Source organism: Dysidea avara, chromosome 5, assembly GCF_963678975.1.
Source record: "Dysidea avara chromosome 5, odDysAvar1.4, whole genome shotgun sequence".
Lineage (NCBI taxonomy): Eukaryota > Metazoa > Porifera > Demospongiae > Dictyoceratida > Dysideidae > Dysidea > Dysidea avara.
This window is the reverse complement of record NC_089276.1, coordinates 29,467,877-29,489,806: the sequence shown is the minus strand read 5'-3', so window position 1 is coordinate 29,489,806 and position 21,930 is coordinate 29,467,877. Positions and strand designations below refer to the sequence as shown.

The window sequence follows — 21,930 nt, the reverse complement described above, 5'->3', positions numbered from 1 at the left end:
GGTCAAAAAATTATGAAGCCTTAAAGTTCAAAAAATGGGTCAAATTTTGTGTGTAAAAAGGTACCTTTTTTGCAAATCCAGGCACAAATAAGGTTAATTCTCATAACTCAAACATAAAGCTTTAATGGCCAGGTTTGGGGCTTACTTATACATACTACATGTCTTCCTTTTCTACAGGCATAAAAGAATGAGTGAAGACTGCATTACTGTATATGGGTCTTGTACATAAATAAAAAAGAAGTAATATCATGAACCATGGTTCACTAGATAAGGGTGGGCAGTTTTCTACGCAGTAAGGGTGGGCAGGGTGGGTATTTTAATTATAAATATTGCGGTGTTACCAAATACCCACTAAATATGTATAAGTTTCCATTGCATCAATAGCCTCATTGTAGACTACGCAGTGCTTACTCTTCAAGTAGGAAAACAAATTGGAGGCATTAGCCAACAAACTTTTTAGACAGAAGTAACAAATAGCACTCTCATATTTGACTGATCTCCCATTAGTACCTTACTAGTAGTGCTGAGCAATAATATCGATAGTTCGATACTCGCAACAAAAAATCATTATCGCGATATGATAATTACAGCTTACTATCGCGATATTGCTGTAAGGTTACTAGAAACATTGTTACCAAGTTAATTTAACTGTTTTGTAACTCTTTAGGCTTGCTTATTCGCGAGATGTTTGGTTGCAATGCTACAACAAGCTATGTAACACTTTGACACCTCAGATCAAAGGAATTCTTTATGCTACAAATGTGATGTTGCACTGCTTGTGATGTTGCACACTTAGCAGTGCAACATCTAGATGTCGCACTGCAAAGAACTCATTACTGCATTCCACAAACTGTACAGCTTTAATGCTTCTTACTATTGAATACTGTAGTAAAATGTATATGAAACCTATATGACCAACATCCACTTTGCATTGTGGGCTTCAGTGATCTCCTGTGGCCTACAATTGAGCCTCCTGTGGCTCTCAATTGAGACCAACCGAATCCCACAATCAAAACTGTCTCGTGGTGATAAGGTTTCTTATACATTTTGAAAACCTTACATAGTAAGTACTAGTGTTATAGTGAGAGCTAATATGAAGCTTTGATATAATAACAATAATGATATATTCAACCACCACAAAGGATCCTGGACAAATGCTAGACCACATTAAAGGCACCCTCAACCACATCAAAGGCATTTAACTTAAAAGTGAATTTAGCAGCTTAAAACTACTGTAAAAGTAACTTGAAAGGGTTAGAACTACTTTACAAAGCTACTTTGAAGTGTAACATATTAGTTGCAACACTGTAAGTCGTGCATTACCTGATATGTACGCACGATGCTCCCTACAGCGTTACAACCATTACGTGTATATTTATCGGCCGCCCACGCAATTAGTTGATAGCTTCGAGAAGGGTCTAGAATTCCACTAAAAATGCTGCTTGAGAAGCTGGCTTGGCTGTTTTATAACTACTTGCCTTGCTTTATCATGGAAAAGTTTGGCTGCAAGGCTGTAACAAAAATTGTAGAAATATCGGCCACCCACGCAATTAATTACAAAATTGATGCACTTACAAGAAAACCAAGCAAACAGTAATCAATGATGATGTTAATTATGCTTAACATGCATTGAATACTTAGAACTATCATTCAAAGTGTAATTATCATGATATTATCTTATTGTGAATAATACTTCAATATCTATCGTGATAGTGAATTTCTACTATCGCTCAGCTCTACTTACTAGTAGTCCCATGCTATGCTCTCTTGCTAACAGGCTCTGCTATAATACTGTTTAAGTAATTTGAAAACCAGTAATTTCCAGTATTAACTATTTAACGATTCGGTTTTTAAAAATAATATGTTGCACAATAACTAAAAATCAGTATATTTCCCACCCCTAAATGAAGGTTGCCTATGATCTTGACAAAATCCTAATAGAACACTCGCCTAAACACCACCTTAAAAAATTCCCTTAACCACACAAGAAGCCTTTGAAGTTGATTTTGAAGAGGTATAGGTCCACTAGTAAATATGAAGTCAAAAGAACATTAAAACTATTTTTTCCAATCTTGAAAAATGCCACTTTGTTCATCCTGATATATTATTATCTAATCCAAAACAGCCAAGCTGTAAAAAAAGTGTGCGGCCCTCAGAAAGGCTATGGTAAAAAAGATGTGAAATCCAAGGTGGCGGCCAAGAAATGGCTGTGATGGTAGGTTAATGGTAAAAATTTTAATAACAACAATTCAGGTGAATTTTGGTGCCGCTTGGTCAATTGGCACAAAATTCACCTGAATTGTCGTTATTAAAATTTTTACCATTAACCTACCATGACAGCCATTTCTTGGCCGCCACCTTGGATTTCACATCTTTTTTCACCATAGCCTTTCTGAGGGCCGCACACTTTTTTTACAGCTTGGCTGTTTTGGATTAGATTTCATTTCTTTTTGTATTTGTATACCCCAAAGCCGGCCTATGGCCAGCTTTGGGACTTTTTTAACCTATGTTTTTTTTCTTTACTACAGGAAGAAGAAAAGATGAAGTACATGTACTTTAAATATTTTGTCAGTAAATGTACAAATTATATATATAATACATATGTTTATTACAGAACTGTCCATGGTGGTTTCTTTGTAACTGAACACTCTTCAAGGTAACTTCTTCTAGCTGTTCTCTCTACAGGGTGATTTATTTGTAGCTGGATTCTGTACAGGTGATTTTTTTGCTGCTGAGCTCTTTACAGAATGGTTTCTTTGTAGCTGAACTCTCTACAAGGTAACTTCTTCTAACTGATCTCTCTACAGGGAGATTTGTTTGTAGCTGAACTCTCTACAGGTGATTTGTTTGCAGCTGATCATGAACTATCTAGATGATGGTTTCTTTGTAGCTGAACTCTCTACAAGGTAATTTCTTCTAGCTGAACTCTCTACATGGTGGTTTCTTTGTAGCTGAACTCTCTACAAGATAACTTCTTCTAACTGATCTTTCTACAGGGCAATTTGTTGGTGGCAGAATTTTCTACAGGGTGATTTCTTTGCAGCTGAACTCTCTACATGGTGGTTTCTTCTAGCTGATCTCTCTACAGGGTGATTTGTTTGTAGCTGAATTCTATAATGGTGATTTGTTTGCAGCTGAGCTCTTTACAGAATGGTTTCTTTGTAGCTGAACTCTCTACAAGGTAACTTCTTCTAACTGAACTCTCTACAGGGAGATTTGTTTGCAGCTGAACTCTTTTCATGATGGTTTCTTTGTAGCTGAACTCTCTACTAGGTAATTTCTTCTAGCTGAACTCCCTACATGGTGGTTTCTTTGTAGCTGAACTCTCTACAAGGTGACTTCTTCTAGCTGATATTTCTACAGGGTGATTTTTCTACAGGGTGATTTGTTTGTAGCTGATTTTTCTACAGGGTGATTTGTTTGCAGCTGAACTCTCTATATGGTGGTTTCTTTGTAGCTGAACTATCTACAAGGTGACTTCTTCTAGCTGATCTCTCTACAGGGTGATTTGTTTGTAGCTGAACTCTCTTCATGATGGTTTCTTTGTAGCTGAACTCTCTACAAGGTAACTTCTTCTAACTGAACTCTCTACAGGGAGATTTGTTTGCAGCTGAACTCTCTTCATGATGGTTTCTTTGTAGCTGAACTCTCTACAAGGTAACTTCTTCTAGCTGAACTCCCTACATGGTGGTTTCTTTGTAGCTGAACTCTCTACAGGTGATTTGTTTGCAGCTGAACTCTCCACATGATGGTTTCTTTAAATTTGTAGCTGAACTCTCTACAAGGTAACTTCTTCTAGCTGATCTCTCTACAGGGTGATTTGTTTGTAGCTAAATTCTGTACAGGTGATTTGTTTGCAGCTGAGCTCTTTACAGAATGTTTTCTTTGTAGCTGAATTCTCTACAAGGTAACTTCTTCTAACTAAACTCTCTACAGGGAGATTTGTTTGCAGCTGAACTCTCTTCATGATGGTTTCTTTGTAGCTGAACTCTCTACAAGGTAGCTTCTTCTAGCTGAACTCGGTACATGGTGGTTTCTTTGTAGCTGAACTCTCTACAAGGTGACTTCTTCTAGCTGATCTTTCTACAGGGTGATTTGTTTGTAGCTGAATTCTGTACAGGTAATTTGTTTGCAGCTGAGCTCTTCACAGAATGGTTGCTTTGTAGCTGAACTCTCTACAAGGTAACTTCTTCTAACTAAACTCTCTACAGGGAGATTTGTTTGCAGCTGAACTCTCTTCATGATGGTTTCTTTGTAGCTGAACTCTCTACAAGGTAACTTCTTCTAGCTGAACTCGGTACATGGTGGTTTCTTTGTAGCTGAACTCTCTACAAGGTGACTTCTTCTAGCTGATCTTTCTACAGGGTGGTTTGTTTGTAGCTGAATTCTGTATAGGTGATTTGTTTGCAGCTGAGCTCTTTATAGAATGGTTTCTTTGTAGCTGAGCTCCCTACAAGGTAGTTTCTTCTAGCTGATGTCTCCACAAGGTCACTAGTTTGTAGCTGCACTTTCTACATGGTGGTTTCTTTGTAACTGAACTCTCTACAAGGTAACTTCTTCTAGCCGATCTTTCTACAGGGTGATTTGTTTGTGGCTGAATTCTCTACAAGGAAACTTCTTCTAGCTGATCTCTCTACAGGGAGATTGGTTTGTAGCTGAACTCTCTACTGGTGATTTGTTAGCAGCTGAACTCTCCACATGATGGTTTCTTTGTATCTGAACTCTCTACAAGGTAACTTCTTCTAGCTGATCTCTCTACAGGGTGATTTGTTTGTAGCTGAATTCTGTACAGGTGATTTGTTTGCAGCTGAGCTATTTACAGAATGGTTTCTATGTAGCTGAACTCTTTACAAGGTAATTTCTTCTAGCTGATGTCTCTACAGGGTCACTAGTTTGTAAATGAATTCTCTACATGGTAGTTTCTTTGTAGCTGAACTCTCTACGAGGTAACTTCTTCTAGCTGATCTTTCTATGACTTGTTTGTAGTGGAATTCTGTACAGGTGATTTTTTTGCAGCTGAGCTCTTTACAGAATGGTTTCTTTGCAGCTGAATTCTTTACAAGGTAACTTCTTCTAGCTGATGTCTCTACAGGGTCACTAGTTTGTAAACGAATTCTCTACATGGTGGTTTCTTTGTAACTGAACTCTCTACAAGGAAACTTCTCCTAGCTGATCTCTCTACAGGGAGATTTCTTTGTAGCTGAACTCTCTACAGGTGATTCGTTTGCAGCTGAATTCTCTACAAGTTAACTTCTTCTAGCTGATCTCTCTACAGGGTGATTTGTTTGTAGCTGAACTCTCTACATTGTGGTTTCTTTGTAGCTGAACTCTACCAGGTGATTTCTTCTAGCTGAATTATCTCTTTCTATAGTTGCATGAATTCCCTACAAGGTAACTTCTTCTAGCTGATCTCTCTATAGGGTGAATTGTTTGTGGCTGATCTCTCTACAGGGTGACTTGTTTGTAGCTGATCTCTATACAGGTTACTTGTTTCTAGCTGATCTCTTGAATTCTTTTCGGGTGACTGCTCTATTAGGATGACTGCTCTATTAGAGTATCTCGATCTCGCTCTTGCTACACCAAGTTGGATTTCGTGTTATAACTCCGTGGCTCTAAGTCTGATTTTTCTACACCATTGAAGAGCCTTTCTAAGATGATAACTCCATCTGTACAGCGATTTTAAAAGCATTACCCCAAGCGGTTTACCTGGTAGGCGTGGCAAGCAGTCGTTTTTTATTAGCTAATCTCGATTGCGTAATTGTTACACACTGTTGGTTTTTTTGTTGTATCTTCCTGGTTTTTAGCTCGATTTCTTTCAAACCACAAAAGGTTTGAGGTTCAATAGTTAACCTATTCACCCACCGAGTTTCAGCTTCTTCCCATACGCGGTTCACCCTGTAGGCGTGACAACATATTGGTGTTATTTTTCGTGAATAATCGCTCATAACTCTTTGCCTGTTTATCGTATTCCAACCAAAGTTGGTACAGAGATGCGCCTTTATACCCCCCTTCTGTGTGCCAAATTTCAAGGCGATCGGATATGGCATTCGCGTTTTATAGCAGTTTTTGTAAGTGTGCGAAAAGAGGAAGAAAAATAAGAAGAAGAAAAAAAAAACGAAGAAACTAAGCCAATTTTTGAAGTCGCATATCTCGGGAACACGCGAAGCGATTTCGCTCAAATTTGGCATGTGGAGTGCTGAAGGTGGAGGGAGTGTCCACAGCAAAAATCATCTTGTTTCATCAAGGCAGCACAGAGCTACGGAGGTGCGAAAATTGCGTTTTCTTTCTTCCTGTCAATATACTCACGGGTGTTACGCGCCGGCTTCTTGGGCCGCACGACACACTACCGTGTGTCTTGATCTAATCCAAAACAGCCAAGCTGTAAAAAAAAGAGTGCGGCCCTCAAAAAGGCTAGGTGAAAAAAGATGTGAAATCCAAGGTGGCGGCCATAAATGGCTGTGATGGTAGGTTAATGGTAAAAATTTTAATAACGACAATTCAGGCGAATTTTGTGCCTTGATTACATTTCACTTCTTTTTGTATTTGTATACCCCAAAGCTGGCCTATGGCCGGCTTTGGGACTTTTTAAACCTATCCTTTTTTCTTTACCACAGGAAGAAGAAAAGATGAAACAGATTTTAAATACTTTAAATATTTCTGATTTTATCAGTAAATGTACAAATTATAATATAATACATATATTTATTACAGAACTCTCCATGGTGGTTTCTTTGTAACTGAACACTCTACAAGGTGACTTCTTCTAGCTGCTCTCTCTACAGGGTGAATTGTTTGTAGCTGAACGATCTACAAGGTAACTTCTTCTAGCTGATCTCTCTACAGGGTGATTTGTTTGTAGCTGAACTATCTACAAGGGAACTTCTTCTAGCTGATCTCTCTACAGGGTGATTTGTTTGTAGCTGAATTCTGTACAGGTGATTTGTTTGCATCTGAGCTCTTTACAGAATGGTTTCTTTGTAGCTGAACTCTCTACAAGGTAACTTCTTCTAACTGATCTTTCTACAGGGCAATTTGTTTGTGGCTGAATTTTCTACAGGGTGATTTGTTTGCAGCTGAACTCTCTACATGGTGGTTCCTTTGTAGCTGAACTCTCTGCAAGGTGACTTCTTCTAGCTGATCTTCTACAGAGTGATTTGCTTGTAGCTGAACTCTCTACAAGGAAACTTCTTCTAACTGAGCTCTGTATAGGGTGAATTGTTTGTAGCTGAACTATCTACAAGGTAAATTCTTCTAGCTGATCTCTCTACAGGGTGATTTGTTTGCAGCTGAATTCTGTACAGGTGATTTGTTTGCAGCTGAGCTCTTTACAGAATGGTTTCTTTGTAGCTGAACTCTCTACAAGGTAACTTCTTCTAGCTGATCTCTCTACAGGGTGATTTGTTTGTAGCTGAATTCTGCATAGGTGATTTGTGTGCAACTGAGCTCTTTATAGAATGGTTTCTTTGTAGCTGAATTTTCTACAAGGTAACTTCTTCTAGCTGATGTCTCTACAGGGTCACTAGTTTGTAGCTGAATTCTCTACATGGTGGTTTCTTTGTAACTGAACTCTCTACAAGGTGACTTCTTCTAGCTGATCTTTCTACAGGGTGATTTGTTTGTAGCTGAACTATCTACAAGGTAACTTCTTCTAGCTGATCTCTCTACAGGGTGATTTGTTTGTGGCTGAACTATCTACAAGGTAACTTCTTCTAGCTGATCTCTCTACAGGATGATTTGTTTGTAGCTGAATTCTGTATAGGTGATTTGTTTGCAGCTGAGCTCTTTACAGAATGGTTTCTTTGTAGCTGAACTCTCTACAAGGTAACTTCTACTAGCTGAGGTCTCTACAAGGTCACTAGTTTATAGCTGAACTCTCTACATGGTGGTTTCTTTGTAACTGAACTCTCTACAAGGTTACTTCTTCTAACTGATCTTTCTACAGGGTGATTTGTTTGTAGCTGAGGAAACTTCTTCTAGCTGATCTCTCTACAGGGTGATTTGTTTGTAGCTGAATTCTGTATAGGTGATTTGTTTGCAGCTGAGCTCTTTACAGAATGATTTCTTTGTAGTTGAATTTTCTACAAGGTAACTTCTTCTAGCTGATGTTTCTACAGGGTCACTAGTTTGTAGCTGAATTCTCTACATGGTGGTTTCTTTGTAACTGAACTCTCTACAAGGTAACTTCTTCTAGCTGATCTTTCTACAGGGTGAATTGTTTGTAGCTGAACTCTCTACAAGGTAACTTCTTCTAGCTGATCTCTCTACAGGGTGATTTGTTTGTAGCTGAATTCTGTATAGGTGATTTGTTTGCAGCTGAGCTCTTTACAGAATGATTTTTTTGTAGCTGAATTTTCTACAAGGTAACTTCTTCTAGCTGATGTCTCTACAGGGTCACTAGTTTGTAGCTGAATTCTCTACATGGTGGTTTCTTTGTAACTGAACTCTCTACAAGTTAACTTCTTCTAGCTGATCTTTCTACAGGGTGAATTGTTTGTAGCTGAACTCTCTACAAGGTAACTTCTACTAGCTGATGTCTCTACAAGGTCACTAGTTTGTAGCTGAACTCTCTACATGGTGGTTTCTTTGTAACTGAACTCTCTACAAGGTTACTTCTTCTAACTGATCTTTCTACAGGGTGATTTGTTTGTAGCTGAGGAAACTTCTTCTAGCTGATCTCTCTACAGGGAGATTTGTTTGTAGCTGAACTCTCTACAGGTGATTTGTTTGCAGTTGAACTCTCTACATGATGGTTTCTTTGTAGCTGAACTCTCTACAAGGTAACTTCTTCTAGCTGATCTCTCTACAGGGCGATTTGTTTGTAGCTGAACTCTCTACATGGTGGTTTCTTTGTAGCTGAACTCTACAAGGTGATTTCTTCTAGCTGAACTATCTCTTTCCGTAGTTGAACTCCCTACAAGGTAACTTCTTCTAGCTGATCTTTCTACAGGGTGAATTGTTTTCTAGCTGATCTCTCTACAGGGTGACTTGTTTCTAGCTGATCTCTATACAGGTTACTAGTTTCTAGCTGATCTCTTGAACTCTCTTCAGGGTGACTGCTCTATTAGGGTGACTGCTCTATTAGAGTATCTCGATCTTGCACTTGCTACACCAAGTTGGATTTCGTGTTATAACTCCGCGGCTTTAAGTCTGATTCTTCTATACCATTGAAGAGCCTTTCTAAGATGATTACTCCATCTGTACAGTGATTTTCAAAGCATTACCCCAAGCAGTTTTTCTGGTAGGCGTGACAAGTAGTTGTTTTTTTTATTAGCTAATCTCGATTGCATAATTGTTACACACTGTTGGTTTTTTCGTTGTATCTTCCTGATTTTTAGCTCGATTGTTTTCAAACCACAAAAGGTTTGAGGTTCAATAGTTAACCTATTCACCCACCGATTTTCAGCTTCTTCCCATACGCGGTTTACCCTGTAGGCGTGACAACATAATAAATATTAATTGGTGTTATTTTTCGTGAATAATCGCTCATAACTCTTTGCCTGTTTATCGTATTCCAGCCAAAGTTGGTACCGAGATGCACCTTTATACCCTTCTTCTGTGTGCCAAATTTCAAGGCAATCGGATATGGCGTTCGCGTTTTATAGCAGTTTTTGTAAGTGTGTGACAAGAGGAAGAAAATAAGAAGAAAAAAAACAACTAAGAAACTAAGCTAGTTTTTGAAGTCGCATATCTCGGGAACGCGTGAAGCGATTTCGCTCAAATATGGAATGTGGAGTGCTGAAGTTGGAGGGCATGTCCACAGCTAAAATCGTCTTGTTTCATCAAGGCAGCACAGAGCTACGAAAATTGCGTTTTCTTTCTTCCTGTCAATATACTCAAGGGTGTTGCGCGCCGGCTTCTTGGGCCGCACGACACACTACCGTGTGTCTTGATTATTACTAGAATCAAGTCACATGCAACCAAGTATATACACCAATGTGGCAACTCCCTGGTAAGGCTATGCTTGACAGGGCAGTGACGGCATGATCAACAAATGGTCCCAAATCAAGCCAATATGGCAAAATAGCGACAGATATAACACAATAATGCCATTGTAACTAAAGGCCAACCGGTAGGTAGTGCCGATACATCAGTGGTGTATGTGGTAATAACACAGTGATGTACGTAATATGTATGTATGCTTACAAAACATACAGGAGAGAGCTATACGTACATTATTGTAGTATGCAGCAATACATTATTGGCAATACCAAAGATGGAAATTATTCAGCTATGTATAGCAAGTCAAGTACATACAAAATGTAAACCTGTTAATTTTTTTTTTACATTGTAGGTGTGAAATATTTCTGAAGATGACTCAGTAAAGTAGTGAGACTATGCATGACAAGGTTGTAAACATAATTATAATCCCAAGCCAAGCCATAATACAACACAGTATCAGGCACTGTATGAGGCCACCAGTAGTGAAGTGCAGTTCATCAGTGGTGTGGCAATGGCACAGTGACTGTATACATACACAACATGCACATTACTGTTGTAAGTACATAGAGTATGAATGCCAGATCTAGAAAGCCAGCCAGGTGAGACATCCAAGCCAGCTGGAAAGCCAGGTGAAGGATGAAACATACAAAATGTACAATACAAGTAAACAATACAAGCAAACATTAAAACATATCACGTTCTTACAATACAAACATGTACAACAAACAGCCAAGTCAACCAGAACCTAGCAAGCCAACTGAAGGTCAAGAATGAAAAATATATGCTACAAGCAAATAATAATACCCAAATAAAATTGCCAAAGCCCAATTTTTGGTCTGCCTACGTACCTTACTGCCTTATACACAGCCTCATTGCCTGACCACGTTTGCCACAATAACAAACTCATGTGTGGAACGTACCATTTCTGGTTCCGATGAGTGTCTGCCTTCTGCATTTTGCCTTTCCTTTAATCTTCAATTACATGGTTGTCTTCTTCTTTTTGCAAGGAAAACATACCAACATGACAATTTTCTGTATCAATAGAGGGGAACAATTAGGTGCTAACAAACTATACTTGAATGTCTTATGCTGAGAGTAGATCACTGTAACTACACTTGTGACCATAGACTCCTTAATGATCCAGCTGAAGTTTTGCTGTAGAAAACAGGGAATGGCAGCCACTTCCCTTTTTCTATTGTGAGTTAAGTAGCAAGCCACACGTGTTAAAGAAGACACCCTTAAAAGTAACATAGATGTTTTGTCTAAAAGAGTTTGTGTCATTTGCACTACTATAGATGATCAATCATGGGCTAAATTGTGTGGGCAATAGTACTCAAGACATTATTCATACAATGCCATATATAGAGATGATTGTGGTATTCAATAATTAAGTTGTTATCATATTCTATGTACACACATTACTAAGCTATGGACCTATGTATCAATACAAATTAGTACTGTTGTGAACACTTGATCCGTGGTCTGCTCAATGGCTGACACATGGTGCATAGAAAGATGGATTTACACATTGCTCAAATGACTACTGATAGATACTTAGTCACAGAATGTAGTGTTACAGTCCATTTTCAGCAACTTTACACTAGGCCTAGAAATTAAATACAACAGTTTTATTAAAGATTAAAGTGTACAGTATCTTTGAACGTTTTGCATCAAAGTGACTAGTAAGGAAATATGCTAGTTATACTACGTATAAGTGACACCTTAAAACACCCACCCACACAAAGGAAGGTACAAGGTTATATGTACTGCATGTATAAGCCATGATAAGTAACAATCTGCTGTGTGTGATAAATGTCAAGGGAATTAAAGTATGAGTTTGCAGTTTATTGCATTTCTTGTAAAAGAGTGTAATAAGAACTAGGATTCAGAGAAAAAAATTATAACTTCAGTCATGCATCTCTAAACTTCAAAACAAACATTGGGAAAGGTATGAGTGTACTTTTGTGTTTTCTGTTTCCTGTCAGTACAGAAACTGGTACTTCGATGCAAGCAAGTTAATATGACTTAGGCAAGATTGTGTACTTTGATGTATACAAGATTGAGTGAGTTATTGATTTGTCTAGGACAACACAATATAACAGGGAAGTGCATCGGGTTGAAGATATGTGAGCTAGTGTATAACAGCCATTATTAACTTTACATGTCTCAACACAAAACTGAGATATACGTACATATAGGTTTGGATAGACACATACATACAATAGTAGATACAAAGTGTTAGATACATATTATATTTTTAAGTTACATAGTTACCTGGATTAATTGTCTTAGTACTTGAATATTTCAGTGAAAAAATTGCTGGGTAATTTTCAACTTCAAAGTAAATGAAGGATTCAAACTCCTGCAAACTAATCAGCGCATTCTGGTATAATTGATAAGCATGGTGCTTAGGAATGAACCATAAAAGCTGCAAGCAACCTGTCCAGATGGCCCTTAATTTAGCACTACCCGGTGTAGAATCAATCATATATTCTAGGCTGTATTGGTAATTCTTAATATCTCCTACAGTTAGTTGACTGGTGTTCTTGTTGAACTTTAACTCAACAGTAGCACATTCAGTTTTATTCATCAAACAAACTGGAATATTCAAGAATACTTCATTAATTCTGATTGCACATATGTACTGTTTGTAGTTTCTAATGGTTTGCTTTGCTCCATCAACTTCAGATACATCTACCATAATTTCCAGCATATGTGTATCAAACCAGTTCCAGCAATCACACTCAGCTAGGACTAAGAAAAGGCTCTTCACATCTTTTGAACTTTTAATTGCAGCAATGAAATCAACTTCATTAGAGATCTTGATAACATCAGGGCCCCTAATGTACGTAACACAAGCCTCTTGAATATTAGACAAATCTACTTGATTGAAGTATGATTTCATGACATTTAGTAATTTTAAGTATGCACGGTAGTGGTCGTTGTATTCAGAAAAATCTAAAATTTTACTGACACTACTATCTGTAGCAACAACAAAATGACATCAATAATAAATTGTGCAATAATCTATAGTACCTGATAAGAGAGGTTGCTGGCGATTATCTAATTCATCCAAAATACGTTTTGCCCTTTTATCACAAGTCCCATCTCCATGGTGCTGCATTATTTTTAGCAATATCTTAAATGAGTCTGAGTCACCTGCTGCTAAATGACTGGTTATTTTCATCAGTATCATTTCTGCTTTTTCCTGAATTGTATTACAGTCTCCATAGGCTCCTAGTGTCACTACTTTATGAGGCACAAATTGTGAAAAGAAATTTTCATCTTGTGCTTTTATCAAGACGGTGAGATCATGACGGTGTTTTAAAAACACGTCACTTGCAATTTCTGTATCAAAAATTAACACATACGTAATGCATTGTGTTAATATGCTCACACTTTTGTATGTACGTATAGTTATAAATAAAACCACAATTACATATCTTTTCACTATGTGCATGAGCATGTGACCAAATTGTGGAAAACGGTCAATGTATGCACATATTTCAAAAATCAATCATTATATTGCTTTTATTTTATCTATAGAGCCAAAGGAATGGACTGGCAAAGTTTCAACCTTGTAAGTTTAGCGGTATGGGAGATATAGTACTGGAAAGCCAAGCTAGCAAATTAATTAATTTGTACAAAAACTATTAAGAAAATAATCTACAAGTGCTAAAATAAATATTCATAACTTATTGTTATGTGCAATGATAAAACTTGGCTGTTCATTAGAATCTGTGAATCCACCAAGGTATAATTTTGCCCAATATCTGTTTCTGTTTGTATTCACTCACGCACGCACGCACGCACGCACGCACGCACGCACGCACGCACGCACGCACGCACGCACGCACGCACGCACACACACACACACACACAGTACTGTTTTCTGTCCCTGCTTTTTCATTGCTAAGGATCTTAATTCACTTTAAACAATGTGCAGAATTATCATCTGGACTGTTTTATAGTCTGTCTATGTTTACTTATAAAATTCTCTTAATAAGTGTACTTTTCATTTTCGCACACATACAAGAGGGGCATGGCTTGAAGGGATGCACAATTTCTACAAGGCCCACACTGTCATTTTTCAGGCATAACAATACCTGTACAGCCTATAAGAAAAGTTGTTCAGACCATATTCAAAATCTCATTTCATTCATATTTTGATTTACATACCTCTGAGTAAGGATTGCCTGCCCTAGATCTAATAAAGGATGCACACATTTTCAGCCATGCAGGAACATACCCACAGCCAGCTTGCCACCAGCTGTGTAACTTCAATACACATTACAGTAGCATAACTTTGCATAAGTCTAGAGACAGTACCACACATTCCCAATAAGTGGGCGTGGCTCACAAAAGAAGGTGGACTGTTAGCAATCGATTTATGGGCGTGGCTCCACATAAGCCTGCAGACAGTAACACACAATCCCAATAAGTGAGCATGCACATGGTTCATGAAAGAAACTGAGTTTTTGCAGGAGGACTAGATAACGATACTTCCACAATGTCAAACTAATGCATTCCACCTGTGATCCAAGGATATTTTATAAGCGGGTCAGTCCCAGACAAAACGCGACCCGGCTGGTTGACATGACCTGGTTTCAACCCTGTGCTACATGCCTATGGACAGCAAATACATTCTCATTAAGTGGGTGGTTCCACATAAGTATGTAGACCTGCATTTGCATCAGTACAATTGTGCTAGCTAAATTATTCTCATGTGATCTGACCAGAGACCAGCTTGATCCAGACAAAATGTGACTTAAATGATCTTCACCGACCCAACCCTGTTTCAACCTTGCTACCTGAAGATCTAACAACCCCCGGGGCAATTGACAATGATCCACTTTTATTGGGCAATAAAATCCCCTAGTCCTTAGTACTAGGAAGTAGTGGGGATTTGGAAAGCTAGTTTACACCACAATTTATCCAATTCGACCCAGAGGAGGGAAGCTCGAGATGGGGAACGGAATTGATGAATGCATTTTATAAGTTAATAAACCAACAAGCTTTTCTTTAAAATTACCCATGTAACACTTATTCTCGAGACTATAGACTATGTGACACTCACCTGACATGGTAATGTTAGTTCAAAGCTTCTGTTAGGGTGTTTTTTCGCGCATATATGCACATTTCCGGAAGCGTGTTGACTGACCTGTGAATATAAAATGCTTTAGCAGGTATTCTTATACTTACACGCACATACACATATATCGTAGATACTAACAGTTAATCAAGAGTTAATGACACGAAAAATAGCCGACATTTCTATTTCTACAAGGGGCGCACTACACTAAAACAGCCTTATAAGTGGTTAGTCTGGTGGTTTTTGCGGGCGCACGCTGACCACAAAAGTCAATATTTTTGTTGTTGTCGAGGCTGACAACAAATGGCATAGCTGCCATGCCCAGGCACTGGGAAGGTAGGCCATCTTCGACCATGCAGCACACTGCATACATACACTGGCATGATCAGCATCTATATAGAGAGCATTTAAAACATGTTGTGCATCACTAAGCCGCTACACACTGATTGCTACATCTATACTGAGTAGCTGGGTGCAGGAGTCGTTTTATTTCTGAAAGCTAAACATGTCCTTAGCTACTTGAAGCCACAATGCTGTAACAGTTGCTCCACTATTACAGGGGGCATACGGAGGGGGGTTTCCAGTGGTTTCAGGCCGGGAAACCCCTTTGGATTTTACACAGTACTTGAAACATTCAGAAATTGAAACTTCAGGTTTCCAAAATCTGGAATCAATCATGGGGCAAGACGGATTTTAAAATTTTATCTTAGTTTCTTAGCAGCGCTTATAACATTGTTCTGAATTATGATTTTGGTGAAAATATATATAGAGAGAGAGAGCCATCATTACATGAGAAAATATGTACAGGAATGAAAAAGAAGCATCTGTAACCTCGGACTGCATGCGACCACAGAGTAGGCTGCCTAGAGCACTACTGTGGGCATGGCAAGGTACAAAAAGAGAAAAAAAAACACACAATTATACACATACAATTACAATGATAATTGCAATATTAACTAACTACGTATCTAGTTCGGACACCACTCTTTACATTGTCTCGCCATGAAAATCCTCTGAGAGGCAGAGATACTGGCAGAGGCTGCTTCATCTAACCAACTCCTGATTCCACTTTTTGGTGTGTTTAACTCAGGAAGGATAAATCTAAACAAATTGACCAAGTTCTGGATAGAAGAGACTTGGTAATGCCCCAATATTGTTATCTCAATTGTTTTACTCTAATAAAGCAGTCAGGTAATATAAACTACTCTAATATAACAGTCACTTAGCTGTAGTGGAAACCCTTTTTCAAAATTTCTACATACGCTCCTGATTACTGCAGAGCCTTTGCTGGTTCTTGATTTAAATCACAAGGTGCTTTCAATATCACGTGATGACTAGGAGATGTATCAATTTCAACCTAGAGGCTGAAAACAATTAAAATTCAGACCCTACATACCATTAATTTTGGATTGCCCACAAACCAGTGACCCCTGGCAGGCAGGTGCTTTTACTGACATGGCACACATGCCAAGCTGGCACTTCAGGGTTTGCTACACCATCTCTAGATGTGACCACATAAACTCAACTCCAAATACTGTCCAATGCACCAGCAGTTCCAAGGCCAACCCCTGTCACAATAGCCCACCGGTAGATTAAAGATTTAATGATTGTACTGGGAAGTCAGATCAACTGATGATTGAGGCCCAGGTGGCAAATAGCCACAAAACACAAAGAAACATACATTATACAATCAATTAAGCAGAAAAGAAGTTTATAAGAGTCTGTTATACTTAAACATGTACTTAATTATTGTTTCTAAGGTTCTTGAAAGAATTAGCTACTAAGATAGTCAATCATATCAGCAAATCCATCAGTCCATCTCAGTTTGGCTTCACCAAAAATTGTTTTGCATTGCTTAATTTTTACTCGGATCATATCATAAACAGCCCTCTTCAAACTGATGTTGACATCAGTAAAGCTTTCGATACTGTGTCCCATAGTATTTTGTTGACTAAGCTGTGCATAGTTGGTGTGCTGTGGACTTGGTTTAAGAATTACTATACTTGTTGAACCATTACCAAAGTGTTTCAATCAACAACTGTCTCTCTGATTTGCTGCCTATTGTTTCAGGAGTGCCACAGGGTAGTATTCTTGGCCCCCTGTTATTCCTGGTTTACATCAACAATATGTATATGTGAGTGGTTCAAGTAAAATCCAAATTTTATTTCTTTTGAACAAATCCGAAAAAATGAAGATTAAAATTTAGCATTATGACATCATCATTATGACTTCACCATGCACAAAATTTGTCAAAATTTGTTATTATGTTGATACGACATTCCTCACGGACTAAATTGTATTTAAAAAAATAAGTTTTTAAAATACGGCAATAATACTTTGATTTTACTTGAACCACTCACATATATATATTCATTTAAGTAAACTCCTTAAATTTGCTGATGACACAAAACTTCTTCATATTGCTTCTTTTTCTGACCACAATTCTCTCCAGGAGGACATCACTGCTTTGTTTATTTGATCTAAGGACTCAGACTTGGACTTCTATCTGAGGAAATTTGTACATCTATCATTCAAGCGTATTTTTAGTACAACCTACGTATACCTCACCTAGATTCTCATAAAGATCTTGGACTCATATTGTCAGAAGATTTAAGCACTATAAATTCGTCATTGCCCATGTTTACAAGGTCTTAGAGCTAAATATGCCGTACATTTCATTCACCCTCTATACATTAACTAAATTGTATATTTCATTGGTAAGGTCACCACTTCTTTATTGCACTCAGTTGTGGCACCTGCATTTGATGAAAGATATACTGAACCTTGAACAAATTCAGTGTCATGCCAGTAAGTCCATACTCAATGATTATACTAGCATCTGTGACTCCAACCAACCAGTTTAACATTACTAATCATATCAAATTTAGCTCTGCCAACACTAGATCCAGTACTAGCATCCTCGCCACTTAAACAACATGTCTCGTCACTCCTACTTTCATAGATTACTATCACTTTGGAATGCTATGCTTGTGCTTGACCTGAATTTGTCATTTCCTGGGATAAAATACAAACTTAAACAATATCTGTGGAACCATTTTATACACAAATTTTGACAACAACATAAACTGTTCACTACATTACTGTTGTCCCTACTCAAGGTGCATCAGTCCAAGCCACCCACCTCTAACTTGCATCTCTTGTAAATAACGTATGTATGTATGTAAATATAGTACTTAACCCCTGAGACCTGTAATCCTGTATCACTTGTTAAATGTATGTAATTAAGTAGTTAAGTGCATGAGTATGTGTAGTTTAGCTATATTTTAATGTACTTTTTGGCTGTTGGTGTGTGTTTCCAACAGACTATTGGTGTTTTCACCATAAAGTTATTATTAAATTAGAGGAAAACTGATTGTGAGGGTAGCAGTCAAGTAAGTGATTTGGTAAATTGTTCCATAATTTGATGGTGCTGGGAAAGCATCTATGTTACTATGTATGTTGATAAGTGGATGGAGCAGTTAAATGTGGGATAAATCATGCTAGATGAAAATTTCTTGTAGATGATTGCATTGGTCTGGAATAGGTTGGAATCTCAAGAGCTGTATTGTGGTGAATAGCATTATGAAACAGTGTACTTTTAGCACATTTTCTTAAGGTAGTGAAACTTTTGCTAAAGTTGTAGCCAGAACACACCCAGTGGGCAGCTCTACACTGGAATTTTTAAGCTCTAGTGTATGTGAGTCAAAGTGGGATCCCAAACACAGCTAGCATAATATTATTCCAGTAACAGTCTAACCAAAGAGATGTAGTCTTAAGAACAATCACACAGGTTGCGTTGCAATAAATTTAGCATGTTGGTAGATTTAACAGATAAAATTTTGATGTGGGGTAACCATGTAAGTGATTTATCAATTAGGATGCCAAGGTAAGAGTGTTGGTCTTTATTACTAGAAGTTGTTTGTTTAATAAGTATTCATAGTTAGAGCCATTGGTGATCTATTGCATTATGTAAAGTATAACATTTGTTTATGTTAAGTTCCGTTTGCCAAAGTTGTGCCCAGGCTACGTGGTCATGAGACAGATCTGTGGTCATGTGATCAACAAACTTAAGGGAATGCAGGACCTCACCGTGAGACCCAGAGTATTGACTATAATCTGTGAGACTCACAGAAAACTTTGACAGTTGGCAGATCTGTATATGTGATAGAATTCCACGGAATTCAAAGAATTGGATTTAACGCTTTCTCACAATCTTACTAGCAACTAAACAACTACAAGCTGAACTATATAGCCATAGATAATATACCTACTGACAGTGTCAGTATAGGTATAATACGTGTATCTATGAACTAGCCAAAGCTGATGCTATATCCTCTGGACACAGAGTAGCTAAAGCATGAGAATAATTCAAGTAGCTACTGTTACAGTAGCTAATAGCTTGCCTCGAAAAATGTAACTCTGTTCATTGCCTCTTACTTGACCTTGCTAAAGTTTTTGATTTTGTCCAACATCAGCGACTGTTACTCTGACAGATCTGGGGTGCCCCAAGGATCAGTTCTAGGCCCCCTATTGTTTTTATTGTATGTAGATGAGCTGAATAAAATTATCCAACACAGTAACACCAAACTCTTTGCTGATAATATAGCACTTTATAAAGAAATTGTGATTGTGAGCTTCTCCAAGAATTCAAGACATACAAATGGTGCAAAACAATGGCTATTGAAGTCGAATCCTCTGAAGTGTGAAAACATTTGTATCTCATACAGACATCTTCCTGGGTGGCTTACAGATACAGATTCCACTAGTCAGATTTTCAGTAATTCTAAGCTTAAATGGGGTGACTATTACGTATGTAAAACATCTAGCAGCCAAAGCATCACGTTCACTGAACTACTTGCGTCATATACTATTTTCATGTTCTCCATCAGTTAAAGCAACTGCATACAAAGCTTAATCAGAGTATGCTTCTCTAGTTGCAATTGGTGCCTGTACATTCCACAAAATATGTGTGTTTCAATTAGAATTGATTCAGCACTGTGTAGGGATCATAGAAATAAAAAGACATGAAACAAGGGTGGACATCTACACCTCAGTAACACCTGCAGTTGTACTAGCGGACATTCAATTCTTACTTCAGTCATGACTATTGACTGTATATGACTGAAATAGGAATTAAATGTACATTAGTATGGCTGCAGATAGAGGTATCTCCATTGCTTTATTGTTGTTTTTTTTTATGATCCTTATTCAAATGTAAAATTTAACAGTTTTTATACTTGTATATATGTATTACTGTGACAAATTCTGTGTTTGTCCAAATAACTGCCTACACTCAGAAAAACGGCCACACATACTTATATATAGCTTGTAAAACAGTTATGTGATGGGAAATACAGTATGCACAACATGAGTAATGAGTAGAAAATAATATGCAAATGTCATATATACCCTCAGGAGTTTATAGCCTTCAGTCTAATAGTACAGTAGTAAAACTATTCACTTCATGCCCTTTTGCTTTTGCTTTTGCAAAGGTCGCTTAACAGTTCTTGCGATTCTTTTATCATGAACCACAGTAGTGGTTCATGATATAATAGAGTTCGCCTATTATGTTTTGCTAAAATCCTAGTAGAATGCTCACCTAGACAACACCTTAAAAAGCATCCCCAACTACAAAAGAAGACTTAGAAGTTAAGAAGTATAGGTTGACTAGTAAGTAAGATTTGAAAACTGAAATATGCCATTTTGTTCATTTTTCATATTATACAATATAGTAGTGCTGTGTAGGAACCCCAAACAAAATAGAATCCTTAGAATGCTGCCACCAAAGAATACTTTGCAGGATGAAAAGCATATTAGTGGTTATAACATCAAAAACAAGAATACTAAGTTTTAAAAATCCCAAAACCAATTTTTGGTCTGCTTACCTGCTGCCTGCCAGCCTGACCATGGTCACTAGGCTATAGCTATAAAGGCTAAACAACGTACCATATACAGCCACATTTTATATTACAATACCTAACTGACATCTGGCATGGTTCTGAAGAATGTCTGCCCTCTGCACCTTGTCTTTCCTTTTATCTTCAATCATGCTGGTCATAATGTTCTATGCATGTAATGGAACCATATCAAAATTTTTCATATCATCACTTTCCTTGAGGAGCATTTATGTGCCACTTGAAGCCCTCATGATACTGTAAGAGATAGTAGAAACCCACTATAGCTGTACAATAGGTTTAATTTACCACTGAAAATAGGGAACAACAGTAATGATCAAATGGACTTAAACCAGCCACCATGCCCATATATGATAGCTAGATGCATTTTGTAGTCATCAACAGTGCCCCTCAATAAATGCATTATAATAGTGATTGAGCACTGCATTTATACACACCATTAATGATCCAACTGCAATGCTTAGAGTAATTGAGCATGGTGAACATGCCAATTCCTATTGGTCTACTAATACTGCAGCTATGTAAAATATTCTAATAGAACAGCGATACCAAACGCAGGACTGCCCAGAGAATCTAAGGGGTCCAGGGCAAAGAGTTAAAGTGGGCCCCTATATATAATATTATCATGTTTAAATTTTATGCACATGATTGGTCATGCCCAAGTCTGAACATTCTGTATGCACACTCAGCATGATCTATCTAGGGGGGTCTGGGGGCATGCCCCTCCAGAAATATTTTGGAAAAAAAAACAGTGAAATGAGATTGAATTTTAAGGGTATTTCAAAAACTCAATTTGTTTATAATTATTCAAGAAGATTAGTAGCTAAATACTGCAGCTTTACAGCTAGCTATGTTTGTAACTAGGATGTTGCTTTAAACTGCAAACTACTAGATTTATGTGGTGTATGTTTATTTTTACCCAGGCCAGCACCTGCACAAAATTAAATCATGCAGCTTTAGGTAGCTATAATAGCCACTCTCCTA

The 21,930-nt window shown here is 37.7% G+C and overlaps 1 protein-coding gene across 2 annotated transcripts in view; it reads right to left on the bottom strand.

Annotated features, from left to right (window-relative positions):
* The window catches only part of LOC136255851 (uncharacterized), a 31,284-nt gene extending 16,048 nt beyond the window's left edge, over positions 1–15,236 (bottom strand). The window contains exons 1-4 of one of the 2 annotated variants that reach the window (XM_066048739.1): positions 15,152–15,236; positions 15,017–15,100; positions 12,976–13,287; positions 12,214–12,921 (exon numbers count right to left, since the gene is read on the bottom strand). In XM_066048739.1, the coding sequence (XP_065904811.1) occupies positions 12,214–12,921; positions 12,976–13,287; positions 15,017–15,023 (1,027 nt within the window). In that variant the 5' untranslated portion in view covers positions 15,024–15,100; positions 15,152–15,236. The remainder of the gene's footprint in view (positions 1–12,213; positions 12,922–12,975; positions 13,288–15,016; positions 15,101–15,151) is intronic. The other variant, XM_066048740.1, reaches the window with a different exon arrangement.
* Between the last annotated feature and the right edge of the window lie 6,694 nt (positions 15,237–21,930).